Below are 18,223 nucleotides of genomic sequence, written 5' to 3' on the forward strand. Positions count from 1 at the left end.
TTTCTAAGAAGACATAAGTTCCATGAGCCAAACCAAGGCCAACTTCAAGAAAGCCTAACCTCAAACCTCAAGAGAGAAAGGTGTAGCCCTTAATAACAGAAAGACAGGGGCTTAAAAAAAGAAAAGGAATAGGGGGAATTACTGATGCCTATAACATACAAAAAAATATAAAAGGTAAACCTATGAGATAATTTTAAAAGTGCTAACACTCAGCAGCTTTAAATGTCTTCACAGATTACCTTAATAGTCTACAACAGCTCAAGTTTTCAGATCTTGATCATATTTTATATCCAAGAGATCTTGGATAAGAACCTATACAATAATCGTGTAAATGTAAACAACAGTATTACTTAACACATGTGGAAGTAAATATAATCCATCAAAATTCAGTCTCATTTAAAATAAAAATCAAAATAATAAACCTAGTGTTTACTGAAAAGAAAAATATTTTCTGAATACAGAGACATACTAAAGAGGTATTTGCCTGTGGCTAATTACATACGAATCTCCTCAATTACAGATGTGGTCACTGGGGTCCAAAGAGGTAAGTTTTGACTTCAAACTCACAGAATAAACAGCTAGTTAGTGGTAGATTCAGACTGGAACCCTAGCTTAACAGGTCTTACAACTTTCTATTTTCTTTGTTGCCATTGTCTATTTTTAAAGAGTTTATAGAAACTATAACCAAAATAAAGAGAAGACAAGCCAACTAGTATAGAGGGTAATGTTACAAATGATCTGTCTTGTTTACCAGTCAATTTAGTCTTAAAATGATAAATATCATTTATCCTATCCCCAAGGATGTGCCAATTTAAATTTTCTACTGCCTCTTTTGTTATCATCAAGAGAGAAGTAGACTATGACAGCCAAAACTGCCTGGGAGCTACTTGTTAAACATTATTTGTAACATGAAAGCATTAACATAATACTCTATTATGAATTGATAGATAAATATACACACACAGTATATAAATAAAATATACCTAGTTACATATAAATATAGCTAGCAGATGAGACCATACTGAACAGACAGTAAGGTAGTCATTTTATAAGAGGGAGCCTCAGGAAGTTTACAAATGTAAGATAGTCCCATAAAAATTTGTAAATTAATGATTTGGAATATTCTATTTCTGCTTTATTGACTATGCCAAAGCCTTTGACTGTGTGGATCACTATAAACTGTGGAAAATTCTGAAAGAGATGGGAATACCAGACCACCTGATTTGCCTCTTGAGAAATCTGCATGCAGGTCAGGAAGCAACAGTTAGAACTGGACATGCAACAACAGACTGGTTCCAAATAGGAAAAGGAGTTCGTCAAGGCTGTATATTGTCACCCTGTTTATTTAACTTATACGCAGAGTACATCATGAGAAACGCTGGACTGGAAGAAACACAAGCTGGAATCAAGATTGCCGGGAGAAATATCAATCACCTCAGATACGCAGATGACACCACCCTTATGGCAGAAAGTGAAGAGGAACTAAAAAGCCTCTTGATGAAAGTGAAAGTGGAGAGTGAAAAAGTTGGCTTAAAGCTCAACGAAGATCATGGCACCCGGTTCCATCACTTCGTGGGAAATAGATGGGGAAACAGTGGAAACAGTGTCAAACTTTATTTTTCTGGGCTCCCAAATCACTGCAGATGGTGACCGCAGCCATGAAATTAAAAGACGCTTACTCCTTGGAAGGAAAGTTGTGACCAACCTAGATAGCATATTCAAAAGCAGAGACATTACTCTGCCAATAAAGGTTCATCTAGTCAAGGCTATGGTTTTTTCTGTGGTCATGTATGGATGTGAGAGTTGGACTGTGAAGAAGGCTGAGCGCCAAAGAATCGATGCTTTTGAACTGTGGTGTTGGAGAAGACTCTTGAGAGTCCCTTGGACTGCAAGGAGATCCAACCAGTGCATTCTGGTTGGAATGCAAGGAGATCAGCCCTGGGATTTCTTTGGAAGGAATGATGCTAAAGCTGAAACTCCAGTACTTTGACCACCTCATGTGAAGAGTTGACTCATTGGAAAAGACTCTGATGCTGGGAGGGATTGGAGGCAAGAGGAGAAGGGGACGACAGAGGATGAGATGGCTGGATGGCATCACTGACTCGATGGACGTGAGTCTCAGTGAACTCCGGGAGTTGGTGATGGACAGGGAGGCCTGGCGTGCTGCGATTCATGGGGTCACAAAGAGTCGGACCACGACTGAGCGACTGATCTGATCTGATTTATAGCTTGTTTTTAATTAAATATAAATTTAAAATATGCCATATATTATACGGTCTGAAGTTCACTTACTTCAAAAATACTAAGTACAGCACAACACTAGTATTTCCACGATTTAGTTTTCATATTTCTATACATAGTTCTATTTTCTGCCTGGATGAGAACAGCCAATATTTAAGTGTTAATTACCCACTATGTGCTATGGAAACTTTAAATGCTTTCTATGAATTTTTAATAACCATATTTGTTTTTTCTTTCTTTTTAAATAGGTTTATGTGAAATATAATTCACTAACAATTCTCCAATTTAAAGTACACAATTCAGTGATGTTAAGTATCTCCTCACAGCTGTGACACCATCACTACACTCAACTTTAAGACATTATCAGAGCCCTAAAAAGCAATTCTACACTATTAGCAGTCAACCTTCATGCCTCCCAACACCCAGTCCCAACCCCTAGCAACCACTGACCTACTTTCTGTCTCTGCGGATTTGCCTATTTGGGATATCTAAACAGAACCACACAATCTGTGACCTTTCATAACTCACTTCTTCCACTTAGTATATTCTCAAGGTTCATCTATGCTATAGCATGCATTCATACTTCATTCTTTCTTATTGCTGAACAGTATTTATCTTTTAAATGATCTTTAATACTGTTTTTCAAATGTTTTCATTCCTCAACCTATTTCTTCTTTCTGGGTACATTTATACTTCTCTACATTTCCGTGATTAGATAAACCACAAATGCACAGTTTGATCATACTGGATTATAACTGGATTATAATGATCGTACTGGATTATAATTCACAGAATTAAATGCCATGAATCCACACTGATATAAATAAAAAGTTGAGTAAGTAAGTAAATGAGGAAGAAGAGACAACTTTTACTTATAGAATTCCAATTAATAAATGTAGAATGGAAAGGAAAATTACCACCTGGAAAACACAACAGAAGCGGTGGTACACAAGACACCACTAAAATTCATGAGAAAAGTATAAGGAGGAACAGGATTATCTGCAGAGTTTCAAAGTACCTCCCCCTAAATATTCATTCATTACAAGGGAAAGACACACCCTGACAGTGTTGAAACCTAGCAGATGCTGCCCTAACCACATGACTGAGGTCCATATGACCACTGGGAAGATGCAGGCCCTCGCAGACCCTCAAATGTGACACACAGAGGACACACATCACGTTTCTGTGGGTCTCTTGCAAAGATGTATAATCTCCTTCTAATCATTAGGAAATGGTGAACAAACCCAAACAGAAGGGCAGTCTACAAAATATCTGATCAGTATTCTTCAAAAGTTTTACGATCATAAGAGACAAGGAAAGACTGAGGAATTGTCACAGATTAGGAAACTGTAAGGAAATAACAAAATACAACTGGACTGGATCCTGGACCAGAAAAATGAAATTAGTGGAAAAACCGGTAAGATTAAAATAAAGCCTGTATTAAGAATATTGTACAAATTTTCATTTCTGTTCTGGGGAAATACACTACAATTAGGAAAGATGTTAATATTAGGGGAATACTGTTTTTGTATCTTTGAAGTCTAAAATTATTTTAAAGTAAAAAAAGTTTTTAATCACAAAAAGCTTTTTAATTGTGCTAAAAAAAACAAGTATAACAGACATGGAACTGATTAACTCTGTCTGTGTGGGGGCAGGGGAAATGTAAAATGTTAGAGAGTAACATTGGAGAAGGCAATGGCACCCCACTCCAGTACTCTTGCCTGGAAAATCCCATGGACGGAGGAGCCTGGTAGGCTGCAGTCCATGGGGTTGCTAAGAGTCAGACACGACTAAGTGACTTCACTTTCACTTTTCACTTTCAGACACTGGAGAAGGAAATGGCAACCCACTCCAGTATTCTTGCCTGGAGAATCCCAGGGACAGGGGAGCCTGGTGGGCTGCCATCTGTGGGGTCGCACAGAGTCGGACACGACTGAAGTGACTTAGCAGCAGAGAGTAACATTCCCTTTAAGAAGGGCCTCAGAAAATTCAGCAAGACAGACACGTTAATAAAGACACTACTCTTTCCTCTGAAACAGGAAACTCCACATTGTTTTACTTTCATGATCCTTCAAGACTTCTACATTTTATCACTTGAAAACATATTTTGTCCCTCATTGGGGATTATGTAGAAGATAGATATTATTTTTGAATGACTTTTAGGAGTTTTCTAAGAAAAAGACACACAGGTACCCTGTAATTCCATCAAAGCTATGGTTAGACTATTGATTATTTGTGAGTTGGATCTTATCAAGATAAGGAGTAGATTATTAATATATTAAAATACAATATGCTTCTTTGAATAAAAGAGAAATGGTAAATACTCGCCCAGTTTTTTCTAAAGTAATCATATACAATGAAATTATTTTGAAACCAAATAACCCTTAGTATCGAAACAACAATCTTTGGATGGAAACCTCGCAAAAGAAGAAAAAGTACAATAGTTGACAAGGAAAAGGTATATTCAATAATTCAATCTGTTAAGTTCTTAATAGAAAACATTACTTAATACATAGAATGGTAATACTTAAGAGTTTATCATGCATATTCTTACTTGAAATTTACCTGTTACAAGTCAAGGAAAGTTCATTTCAGTATATATCACAATCTACTAAAAAACTGTTTTTCTAACACAGAAAACTGAATGCAGAAGATGTTAGTTTGCTTAAGACTGTTAAATATTTACAAACTTCAAAATATAGACAAATCAGAATTCCTACAGGTCAAAGTAAAACAAAACATTTAAATTACTTTGATGTAATTATATTATTTTATATTGTAAGTAGATTAAAACTACACTCTGTAACATCATCATCTTCAGTAAATTATCAAACAAGCTTAGAATTGATTAGCCAGAAATGAGAGCCATGCAGAGGCTGAAAGCAGCTATTAAAAATAAACCCAAGGCACTGAAATGAGCACAGGTTTATAAACAGCCCAGCAGGAAGTTGCCAATGATTGCTTCTAACAGACTAAAATAAGAAAAATGAATAAGATTTCACTGAAAGTTTCTGTACCTGTCTCTGTTTGTTAAACCCAGAGTCACACGGCTTTAAGGAAGGAATAAAACAGAATGAAGGACACGAGCTTAAAGGAAAACATCAAATACACTTTTGTGATAAACACAGGCAGGACTTCTGTCACTCTGTTTTCCCACGACCCTGAACACACCATCTCTATAGCAACACAAAGGAACATGTGCACAGGCACACACACACCACACACACACACATAATTTAATTTCATTAACATGTGCTTGGTAATTTTAAAATTGTACTCTCAAATTTAATATTCTTCCTGTTAGAAGAATAAGCCATGGGCCATACATTCAACAAGAAAACCAGATAAATCAAATTTGCTATAAAAAGTCAATACTCCTACTATAAACAATTATTATAAAAATTAATTTTTAACATTCTGATTAAAAAACTACAACTATTAATTTCAGATTAATTGCAACCTTTAATAGTAAGGTTTAAATACTTGGAATTCACATGATCTCTTCATAAAACATTTTCTAGTCACACTAATAGTTAATGTTCAGAAATATACTTTTCAGATTTAGGTTTTGTTTCACTGGGCATGCACTGAAGTATCATTTGAAAAGAAAGGCCATAAGAGCCTAGCAGCTCAAGAAATCATAAGTGCAACAGTGAAAAAATATTGGCACATTATCAGTAGGGTAACTATTTTACTAATGCAGTTTTCTTTTTTTATTTTTTGTTTTGGCCACACTGCACGGCTTATGGGATCTTAGTTCCCCAACCAGGGATTGAACCTGGTCCCTGTCAGGGAAAGTCCAGAATCCTAAACAGTGGGCCAGTAGGAAATTCCCGATTGTAGCTCATTTAAATCCCTAATTCAAAGCTGACACACTGCTATCAATTATTGTTCTGCACAGATTAGGCTGGTGGTAAATATTCTCAAAATAGTTCAAATAATCTAGAAATAACTAACAATGTTGAGTCAATTTATAATGTTCTTTTAACATGTTCACTATCTGGAGCACTTCATGGGAACTCTGCTTTCTAGTTTACATATTAAACTTACTATAGGTACTTTTTTTAGAAAGTTACTATGAATATCTGTGGAAACTTGAAAAAATATCAAACAGGAGCACTGATGAGATTACAGTTTTCTAAAAGATAACAAAACACAAAAGAAGGCTATTGTTATCAAGTTGGAAAATATAACTTTCTCTTCAAACTACATGAGAAATAATACGTAGGTTAAAGCTGACAGATGAGGTTTGATACCACATGCAAAGGGCAATCTTTTTAAAAAACTCAAGTTCAAAATATGATTTTGTTATTTTTTTTTTTTAACTTTTAACTGTACTCTAGGATTTCAATGGTATCAATATTACAATATCCTATTTCTTCAACAGTGTCTCAACCAATTTAGTTGTAGTTTAGTGTTTAGGAAAAATGTTTTCTTGAGCTGAAGTCTGGCACACAGACTTTGAAGCTGGAAGTGAATACAGTTTTTCACTATTTATGAAAAGAAAAAAATGTTAATAATTTTCCAAACTAAAGCAGTTAATAAAAATGCACTACTAAATTGCTTTAGACAGTGTGAGTGAATCTCCAGAGACAAGGTCCTGGGGGCTGGCAGAGAGCACCCAACCTAAGACTACAGGGAAACCTGAAACATGCCCTGCCTTACCCATGGCATCTTTAGCTTTCTCGTCCAAGTTTGCTCCTGAACAATGACAGGCATCCATGACAGACAGGCATGATTTGGACATCCATTTGTTTCAAAACAGGTTACTAGTTCTAAACCAGTGGTGGAAATAAAATGATCTACAGTGGAGTCCCATCTTTTTTTCACTTGGTTATTCTACCAACTGGATTCAGTTTAATGAAAACCAAGCCTTCATTTCTAGGACTTTTATTAATTCAGTAATTTTCATCCATCTCTAAAAGTAATGGCACATCAGAAGGCAGGATACTACTGCTCTTAATAATGCCTCTGAAGTTCTTTACCATCCAACGTTGTGCTAATCAGTTTTACGCCTTTTCAGTGAAGCAGCTGATCTAAAGCTACCAAGCAAACCCTGCAGCAGAGAAGGTCGAGAAAGAGTGACTTGGTAGCACTGATCATTCCCCTCCTTGGCAGCCCTCCAACTCATCAGCTCCAGGAAGCCAGAGTTTTCATCAGTTTTGTTCACTACCCATCCCACTGCAGTAGTCAAACAGTGGATGATCACACAGGCACGTGAAGGACTTGATGGTAAGTAATACAAGGAAGGATACAAGGATAAAGAAATCCTCCATTACTCTCCTTTGAAAACATCCTCTTCAAGGAAACATTCCCTGCTTTGAAAAATGAGTAGTCACACCGTAAATAAAAATAGACCGAATGTGACTCTTTCAAAGGGCAACTCTCTGAAAGACCACAACAAAATGCCACTGAGGGGCTCATGAATGGCCCTCCTTGCTGGGTTCATCCCTTCATGGTGACTGGGTGATCTGAATGCTGCTACTTCCTAGAGGGGCCTAGACTGAAAGAAGGTAAAGGCAGCAAGTAAAATTCTCCCGGAAAGCTTTCAAAAGTGTAAAGTATTTGGAGCATTCAGACAACCTGGAAATCCTTCTCAATTCTAGGAAAACAAACTGATTCTAGGAAATCAAACCACCTTTGGGGGCCAGAAAAGCATCAACAGATAAAGGGCCAAGTTAATCTAAAATGACTGGCGTGTGGGTGCTCCACTCCCACCACTGAGGAGAGGTTATTTAACACAGTTTTAGTTTCTGAGTCTTTAAAGTTTCATGGAATTTGGATGGTAGTAATAGTAATAATTATTAAGTAATTCAAGTATGCGAAGGCTGAGTAATCCTTAAATCAGACCTATGAGGTAAGGCCTGCTTTTTCCAGATGAGGGAGTATCAGAGAGCTTAAGTAATTTCTCCAAGGTGGAGAGCTAATCACCAGGGCCTATTCACCTTGAACACCAAGCTCCTGACCAAGTCAGGCTTAGTATTAATGGAGGCAAAGGGGGCAGCACAGTGGTGAGGAACGCTTCCAGGTACTGGCCATGCAGATTCCACTTCTGCACCGAGGGCTCCCTCCTGTGAGCCTCAGGTCAGGTACACCTACAGCATGGTGCTGGACTAGACCATGGGTACTGGTGTTCTCTGGGCTTCCCAGTGGCTCAATGGTAAAGAATGGTAAAGGAGACGTGGGTTCGATTCCTGGGGAGGGGAAGATCCCCTGGAGGAGAGCGTGGCAACCCACTCCAGTATTCTTCCCTGGAGGCTCCTATGGACAGAGGAGCCTGCTGGGCTACGGTCAGTGGGGTCGCACAGAGTCAGACACGGCTGAGCACAGAGCATGAGGCTCCCCCAGAGGCAACGCAAATCTGCCAAGGTGGAGGCCAGAGTTCTTGTTTTTACTGGTTTCATAAACTTAAATTCTGATTGAGATTTCATTTCTTAAAAAGTCTTTTCTGCTTTGAAAGTCTGAAAAACACGAGTCCTTTCTAGCTCTAATATCCTGGGGATCCTATCTCGGGCCCAATGTTAATGTATTCTTTGTCAGTTTTCTAAGATTTGGCACTTATTTTCTCTACTATACAATCACAGAGGAAGAAAGCCAGCACAGAGGCTTACATTTTGCATCTTCACCTTCATGAAACACCTGGACATATCTGTAATTTATCTGCTAAGTCTTGGCTGGCCTTCACAAGTCACAGTCATTACAGTGTTCCTGAATGTGAGAAAACCCAGTTGTTTTCATAAGGATCCACTTTATAAAGGTTGATGAGAAATTTCTTGAGGTTAAAAAAAAAAGATGAGACCATCTATATTGAAAAGATCACAGAGAGCTGGTTAACTCTCTGTGATCAGGTGTTTTTTTTTTTTTTTTTAACTCATTATTCTGTGTCCTCATTGACAATTTGTCCAAAAATGTTTATGTAGCTCCTGCTTATCCATAAGCAGCTCTGGTCATCAAGTGCTGCCCATAGGGGGACAGTTGAGTGAACAGACGTGAACTCAGTCTGCAGTCTTATCTCAGGAATTACAGTCTTTTACTACAGGCCTGGCAAGTCATAGGAGCCATGAAGAGCTAAAAAAGTTTACATTAACTACTTCTGTGCTGGTTCAGTTATAAAGATCCCATAAAATGTTCCCCTGGATAGATACTTCTCCACATTTCCACCACTGTTTTTTTAACATGGCTTTGAACTAAGTCTCTACTTGGACTAGTCTACTGCAAAATAAATGCTACATGCTACTGTCGTTAATTTCTTATAGGCAAAGAAGGCTTGGGAAGCAACTATTATTCACTAAGCAGATTACAAAACTATCACTTAATATTAAAAGAACAGCAAATCCTACAGTTATTTTACTAAACAAAGGCACTAATATATTCAGAGCATGTTTACTCTTTGTTATTGGGCTTATACACACAACTTAAGAATTGCATTATTTCCCCTTCCCCAAAAACTCATTTTAAAACTTGCCTAATGCTCCTTCACTGGTCCCTGAAATTACAGACACCTTTTACTTACAAGTGTTGTCCTTAAGGATGGGAATAGCTATTTCAGCATGTCTCTGTCATTAAGACCATCAAATTCTTCACAGGACCTAACTTTCATCAAAAGTTTGCTGAGGAATTTCAGCTCAGACAATTGCATTGCATGCATGAATCTATGTATTAAAGACTCACTGACTAAACTAAAACTCATTCTTGCATATGGTGGCAATGATCCATGGACTAAAGATTCCTCTAACACCCAAATGAAATTACTATGGTTTATTGTGTCTATCATTCGTGGATAATGAAGTCTCTCAAACACTTCAGCTAAAATGTTAATGACTTAAAAAAGAATAATCAGCCCCTCAATGAAAACACCAAAATGGTTCTCTTTCTATTTCACTAATATTAACTCAAAGAAAATTAAAGTTACAAAACCACTGCCTATTCAAGCGCATGTCTTAAGTTAAAAATTATGCATAAATTCAGGATGCACTATTTCACTAAATTAATTCCAACTGCTATGCCACATTTCTTTATATTAGATTGATGTTCACATGGGCATAACATTCTGCAAATAAATCAACAGAACTGAAAAATACAAACTGGGTTCTTAAAATTCCTCATTGACTGAATGAAGATTCTAAGTCGCATCATATTAAATGTACTTATTAAGTACAAAGACTTAAATAATAAATATACAAAGTGACTTCCTACAAAGTTATTTTTTTTAAAGAAACCCATCCTAAAGTGTTGGGGGAAAGTTTTAAATAATCCCCTTTACATGCTGGACTAGCTTTGTTTATCTGGAAATTTTATTTTAATAAATACAGTTGACCCTTGAACAACACAGGTTTGAACTGTGCAGGTCCACTTACATGCAGATTTTTTTCAGTGGTAAATATAACAGTACTAACAGCAAAGAATCTGCCTGCAATGCAGCAGACCCAGGTTCTATCGATTCCTGGGTTGGGAAGATCCCCTGAAGAAGGGCATGGCAAACCACTCCAGTATTCTCACCTGGAGAATTCCATGGACAGAAGAGCCTGGTGGGCTACAGTCCATGGGGTTGCAAAGAGTCAGACATGACTGAGCGACTGACACCCAAACACACACAATCTGAGGTTGTCTGAATCCAGAGACACAGAACCACAGATCAGGACGAAAGATTTACACTGGAGGGCTGACTATAAGTTCTAGTTTCTAATTTAGACTCCTAGGATTTTAGGCTGGTAGGAGGGTCAGTGCCCCAATTCCTGCACTGTTTAAGGATCAACTGTATATAGATAAATAAAAGTATCACTGTAGCAGCACTGAATTTACACTAAGTGTGGGCACTGAGATTAAGCATGAGTCACTGAGGATCCATTCCTGGTCTACATCAAACTAGTTCACAATGTCTTTTTTGTAGTCTCAAGGTCAATTATGAATATTTTCAAAAATATTCTACATGTGCAGTACCAACTTCAGGAAAAAAAACAGGCAAATGTGAAAATAAGGCCCAACATTAAGGAACAAATACCACCAAGTGAATGCTCCTGATGGTTGCTGGAAGAACCCCTTCCTTACTGGACGACCAAAAAAGAAAAAATACAAAACCCACCCCACGTCATTGAAAAAGGGGAAAAGCAGGAGGAAATGAAGGGTAAAGTTAAACATTAGCTTTTTAATTAATCCGTGAGCTATAATTATTAGTACTCAGCTACTCTACACTAACAGCCCATCACACCACAAATGCAGAGTTAGTGAACTGCTGTCATCACGATTAAGAGTCGTTACTGCTGCAAAAGCGGGAGAGGCTCGCGGTCCACACCACAAGACTACTCCATTACCCTCGAGGAGTCTGTGGGTGAAGAAAGGCCCTCAGCAGCATCTTCCTTGATAACTTCCTAGCAACACAAAACAAGAGTGTGGGTGAAAGGTGACGGGCTGAGCCAAACAAGGATGATGAATGAACAGGATGCTAAAATAATATGTGACAGTGACACCTGAATGTGATCAGACTCTTTTCAATGATATTATTTTTAAATTTAAATAACAGTTTAAGTTCTAAAGCTTTTACCTCCTAATTAAAAAAAAATTAGCAAGAAATGTCTTTCTTTAAATTGGTAAACTAAGTTTATCATCAGTAACACCTAGAATTTTAGGCCCAAATGTATTTCGCTTTGGATTAGAGTTAATAGTACATCTGGATAATTTCCTTGCCCTATTTAATTCCTGCTATTCAATAAAAGTGTTCCTCCAATATATACGCTACTTTTTATACATAGGGCTAGCATATATTTAGATAGATAAAGATACCATATATGAATGTGCTTTAAAAAGAAATCAGATATAAGCAGATGTAAAAGTTCAGTTGTAAAAGTTTGATAACAAACAATACATTTTAGGCCAGAAACTCTGGTTGTAAACAACTCGTCATTCATTCCCTGAGGCTGCTAGTCATTTTCCTTCCATAGATCCTGACCAAAATGAAAACAAAATACATTTTGTGTTAGTAATAGGTTATGTTTCTTGAAACTATTTATAAAATAAGTTGTGCTTTTACTACAGAAAGGAAATAAGCAAACTTCTATTTCTGACTGTAATACTTAATTACCCTTTTTTATACTTACTAGGCCATTGCTCTGATCTCTGGGCAAATTCGTTTTTACTGATGGACGTGAGATGAGATGGTGGGAGCCGCCAGGGCAGTACCTTGGCGTGTAAAGGTAGGGGGCAAAGAATGGCTATGGAGAAAACACGTGACAAAACAATTACCAAAATCAAAGTATAATGAGCTTTATCAAATGAAACTAACCAACAAAATACAACTCCAAATTTTTAAATGCAAGTGACAAAACAGAAGAAAAAAATGCCTCACTCATATTCTATAAGATATCAAACCCAAACTTAAGTCATATTATTTAAATTTTTATATTGTTGATTTAATACAATCTTTTTATAAAGCAACTAAAGTTTTGTACAAGTTGACACCAGAGTTTCTCTTTACATTTAACACTTTTATGGGCGGTTTACCATGTGTCAGGTTCTAAGTGATTTACAAATACAAATATTAACTCACAATCTCACCCAAAAAAAAGCAGAATAGAATCTCAATTGAGTATTATTCTTTACCAAAAAAAGATTAGCCTTAACTAAGACCAAAAAAACAGTCTGAATTATTTAAGAACCTCCTAGCATGGATTTCAGGAATATTATTACTCCAAGTTGCTAGATTTTACTTTATACCCTGGAGTTTATGCTATCTGCTAAATAAGCAAGGATATTATTTAAAAGGGAAATCTACTGTTTAGAGGAAATCTATAACTATAGGATTTATCTATAGCCAGCTTCATATAAACCGGAGCTATCAGATTATATGGGCTAAAAATAAAGATTAAAACATATTAAACTTCATTACACTGATGTAACACCTTCCCTTACTTTTTTCATTCCTGCCATTTTAAGAAAATTGTTCAGCTTTTAACTTTCAGACAAAAAATAACTAAATCTAAAAGCATAAGAATTTTTTAATGTTTTAAAAATAATAAAACACTACTAAAGCATCGTACATCATTGTTGTTCACATGAAATTAGTGAACACAAAGTCTCCACCTAGATGGTATGATAATTACAAAAAAAACTTCTTGGTCTCAAAACATCAAATGTCATCTGATTATTGGTTGAGACATTTATGTAAAATTACAGCAGATTTCAGGACTGCTAAATAAAAACCTGAATTTCACACTTCCTAGCACTCAGTTAAAGTTTACAGAGATGAAGTATGTTATCAAATGCTATCATTCCACCTTTTCCTCCTTATTTGAGTAAAAGGATGGAATAACATTCATAAGACCTCTAAAGATGGTATACCTAATTACTTACATGGCTACCATTTCTCAAAAACTGAAAAATTTAAACTCTAGAATTTCTTCTTTGCCACGTTTATTCAAATTTCTCTTTCTAGCTTACTGAAAGTTTATTTAGGCATGCATTGGCTTCTGTGAATGCTGCTGCTGCTGCTGCTGCTAAGTCGCTTCAGTTGTGTCCAACTCTGTGCGACCCCATAGACGGCAGCCCACCAGGCTCCCCCGTCCCTGGGATTCTCCAGGCAAGAATACTGGAGTGGATTGCCATTTCCTTCTCCATCTGTGAATGCTAGCCCCTATGTTTTCTCACTTCAGACTAAAGAGGGAGACAACAAAAATAAAGAAACAATGGATTTTAGAGTTCAGTTGCAGAAAATATTGGGTTGGTCAAAAAGTTCATTCAGGCCTTTCCATACCATCTTATGGCAAAGCTTGAACAAACTTTTTGACCAACCCAATATAATAGTAGGGCCGTTGTTCTGTTTTCCTACAGAAAATATTAGTGTTCAAGACCATTAAAATGAGGATAGCTTGGAGCTACTAAACTCGACAGGGTCTGAATACTGCTGATAATGAATTTGTGCTCTCATCATTTGAAGTAGAAAATTATATTTATAGTATGAAAATAATTATACATGACTGAAGGTAGTATGAAATAAAGCTCTAGAAATAGACTACATGCTATCTGGCCAATAGCATCTGAGTCCTCCTTCAAGCACTAGGACCCACCATTATCTCACATTTAAAAGCTGTATCACATTGAATATAGGTTTACTGAACTAAAAATTATCATTGTTTTGAATGCCAATATAAGTTATTATACAAGATACAACAAATGGAACATCTGTTTAGAAACCAAGAGAATTTCAGATTGCTTTGAAGCTCAGAACAGTCACTGCTGACCCCACAGAGTTCACTTTCTTATCAGGACAATAAATCAAAGCAAAAAGCATCTCTACTATTCAGACTCAATTGAGATCTAGAACCTGTTAAGATTCAAAAATCTTCTGATTTTTAAAAAATATTACATTCAAACAACATTTTTTGTCTTTACAGCTAAAGTACAGTTTCAAAATGGTAACAGACTCCATTAGCAGAACACTTCTAGCCTTTTCCTGGAAGAAATTCTTCAATTTAAGATGCCGGGCACTTGCTTACCCTGTTGTAGAAGGGGTGCTGGGGTCCTGTCATGCCGCTGTAGTAGCTGCTATGAGGCTGCGGCGACACAACCCCTCCCCCGAATGGCCCATTGAAGGAGGTGGACGAAGAGCAGACAGACGCTGGCTGACTGTAGCCGGACGGCGGTCGAGGGGGAGGCTCGTGCAGAGGTAGCGGGGGATACGCAAGTCCTCCGATATTAATCTGGTCTCTTGCAGCACGAACATCTAAGAGATTAAATGATACCCCAGAAGGCAAAAGAAAATAGAACATTAGTAACCAAAGAAAATAGAACATTGGTAACTAGTCCAATTACCACTTCCTCCTTTAGTTACCGGACAGAAAACATGACTGATTATATCACTCTTGCCAAAGATTCCAACTGGCTTTACAGAACAGACAGGGAACTCTGAATACTCCACAGACATTCTTAGTAAGAGGCACTCAACTACTTCGCATAAAAGTTTTTTTCACCATGTGAAAAGTCACCAACGTCTGTATTCTCTTCGGTTACCAGAATTCTGAATTTTTTTTCTGACTTTTCAAGGTATTTGTGCTATCCTAACAATTCTTCTGACACAGTTTTGCTAAATATTAGCAATTCATCCTTGTGTAGTAAGTACAATGTTAGCTAAGACTGTGGGTTTGCAAACCATATGACACGTCCACCTCTGAACAACCACCAACACTTCCACAGTCAGAAAATACACCTCAGACAACTTATAACAGGTATTTTAAAAAAGAACATATGAAAATACAGTCTCTCTCCCTCTCCATAATTCATGGAAAATGCAAAGGTGGGTCAGCAGTACTGTATCACACAAAAGAGTGTGTGTTTCAATGAAGGTTGAGTGTGTGTTTTCGTGAGCATACAGCAGTGCCTCAAGAGCAACTTTAACTTATCCAAAACCTTCATGTTATTATCATCAAGTTCTAGTCCACAGATTTAACCTTTGAAAGGAATATCAACTTTCTTACTGCTCTGGATACAGATCCCTATTAAAGACAGAAGACTGGTGACAGAAAAATCACAGTGGGTTGACAGCTTGAAGTGGTAACTGTGTAGTAAAAGGAATTTGATTCCAGTGATGCTTCAGGTGTGTAGGCTGGGAAACATAATAAGGTCAATTTAACAAACAGCATTTTCCCAGCGTTCCCAAAGGATGCTGAGACCCCCATCTTCAGTTTCATTAACTCTCCCTGGTGGTGCTTGGTTCAATATTTCCCATTTTTTTCTTGGAGCAGGAGAAACTTATACAGCCAAGTTAGAAACGGGAAAATTTTTTAGCACTTCCAGAGAGGGCAAATTAAATTTATTACTGATACCCACCTGCAATAATCTCCCGCAGTTTGGGGTCCAGATTTACAGTGCATGGCAAAAAGGTTTTCACATCTCGAGCCACAAGAACTGGGGTCCTTGAAGACAAAAACACTTCAAAATTTCTTATATCTCCATCTATTTCAAGCAGTGGCTCAACATCTTTAGTTGTTGGAATATTCTTTGATATTCTTCAAACAAAAAACAAATGAAGATGGTCATTATAATCATTATTAGGCAAATTCTGCATGGAACTTAAAAATGTGTTATTTATAAAAATAAATAACACATTACCCAGTTTGCTCTCATTAATTTTTTTAAAGAAAAAGGAACAAAATAAATGGTACATTTTCAAAATTACTAAGGCGACAAGTGTGAGGTCAGAATTATATTGCCTTAACCAAAGAAGAAGGGAATGGCAACCCACTCTAATGTTCTCGCCTGGAGAATTCCATGGACAGAGGAGCCTGGTGGGCTACGGTCCATGGGGTCACAAAGAGTCAGACACGACTGAGTGACTTTCATAACCAAAGGCAGAATTTGGGCAGGGAAAACAGAAAAAAGGACAGTAACATGTTAATGATTACCTCACAGTGAAGACTGAGTTACCACTTTACACACATGAACAGTGGCCTCAGACAAACTCAACAGTCTGCCTAAGCCACGTGACATGAGAGAATCTAACTGACTCTAAAAATCATGTTTTATTATAAAATGTCATGGCTCTTTTTAAAAAAAATTTTTTACTGTTTGGCTGCACCACATAGCATGTGAGACTTCAGTTCCCTGACCAGGGGTCTCTTCCTGTCTCCTGTGGCAGAAACATGAAGTCTTAACCACTGGACCACCAGAGAAGTCCCTAAAATGCCATGATTCTTGCAAAAGAAAAGAAAAATAAAGAATAATTTCTAAATAAATTATGCAAACTAGAAAAATGCATAGATTTTTCCATTTTTAAAAAAGGTTTTATTTTCTATTAGAAAATATAAAGTAATCTATGCTTACTATGCTGCTGCTGCTAAGTCGCTTCAGTCATGTTCAACTCTGTGCGACCCCATAGACGGCAGCCCACCAGGCTCCCCCGTCCCTGGGATTCTCCAGGCAAGAACACTGGAGTGGGTTGCCATTTCCTTCTCCAGTGCATGAAAGTGAAAAGTGAAAGTGAAGTCGCTCAGTCGTTTCTGACTCTTCCCGACCCCATGGACTGCAGCCTACCAGGCTCCTCCGCCCATGAGATTTTCCAGGCAAGAGTACTGGAGTGGGGTGCCATCGCCTTCTCCGGTGCTTACTATATAAGCATACATATAAGACAAAGAAGTACAAAAGAACAGAAGGGGTTAAAAAAACCACATAATTTTACCAACCAGACACAATAACTACTAATATAGTATCAGTCTATTTTTCATTATGCATAACTTTTTACATAGCTAAATTTTTAAGTAAATCAGGCAGAGGTCTTAAACATAAAAAAAAGTGACATTCATTAAAAACTACTTTAAAAATTAAAAACACTTCTATGTTGAACTATACGAAACTGCGAATTTTGTAGGTCAAAATGGTAAACTACTGACAATTCCATAGGTTTCAACCCACTACATGCAAGGTCACGGGCTAATCTGAGGCAGTAAGTAAAAATACATCAGAGAAAGAGAAAAGAATGGAAAATGTGAAGGAACTTAAAAGACAAGGAGATGGATGGAAAAACCTGGATATAACCCAATGTCTGTTAACAATGAAGAGATAAATAATTTGTGGTATATCCATATAATGGAATACTACTTAGCAATAAAAAGGAATGGACTTATTTATATATCTACAACATTGATAAATCTCATAGTAAATTATGTTGCGTGAAAGAATATAGCAAATAAAGAACAGCTGTATTTTTTTCATTTATACAAAACTAGAAAATAAAAACTAATCTATAGTGACAGAAAGAGGATAAGGGTTTGCTGTGGAGTCAGGGATGAGGGGAGACAGGCAACAGGAGAGACTTCATAAGAATGGGAGGAGACTTTTGGAAGTCACGTGTCTTCTCTCCTGGTGGTGGTGGTGATTTGGTGGCTATAGATATATATCGAAACTTCAGGAACTGGACAATTTAAATATGGCCATTTCTTGTATGTTGATTACACCTCAAAAGCTATTTTAAAATCACTGTAAACTTGAAGATATC

General features: G+C 37.1%; 1 protein-coding gene across 50 annotated transcripts in view; it reads right to left on the minus strand.

Moving 5' to 3' along the window:
- The window catches only part of KIDINS220 (kinase D interacting substrate 220), a 96,009-nt gene that overhangs the window by 15,127 nt on the left and 62,659 nt on the right, over positions 1-18,223 (minus strand). For 22 of the 50 annotated variants that reach the window (XR_015136395.1, XR_015136393.1, XR_015136392.1 and 19 more), the window contains 3 exons: positions 16,060-16,238; positions 14,730-14,956; positions 12,336-12,449 (listed from right to left, as the gene is read on the minus strand). Coding sequence is in view for 45 of the 50 variants with exons in the window: in XM_086325513.1 (XP_086181639.1) it covers positions 12,336-12,449; positions 14,730-14,956; positions 16,060-16,238 (520 nt within the window). In the remaining 5 variants the exon portion in view is untranslated. Of the gene's footprint in view, positions 1-5,258; positions 5,292-11,552; positions 11,610-12,335; positions 12,450-14,729; positions 14,957-16,059; positions 16,239-18,223 lie in introns of all 50 variants that reach the window. The other 28 variants (XR_015136391.1, XM_086325493.1, XM_086325498.1 and 25 more) reach the window with 4 other exon arrangements.

Source organism: Bos grunniens, chromosome 11 (genome assembly GCF_055505025.1).
Source record: "Bos grunniens cultivar Pamir isolate PY7600 chromosome 11, Bosgru_T2T1.0, whole genome shotgun sequence".
Taxonomy (NCBI): domain Eukaryota; kingdom Metazoa; phylum Chordata; class Mammalia; order Artiodactyla; family Bovidae; genus Bos; species Bos grunniens.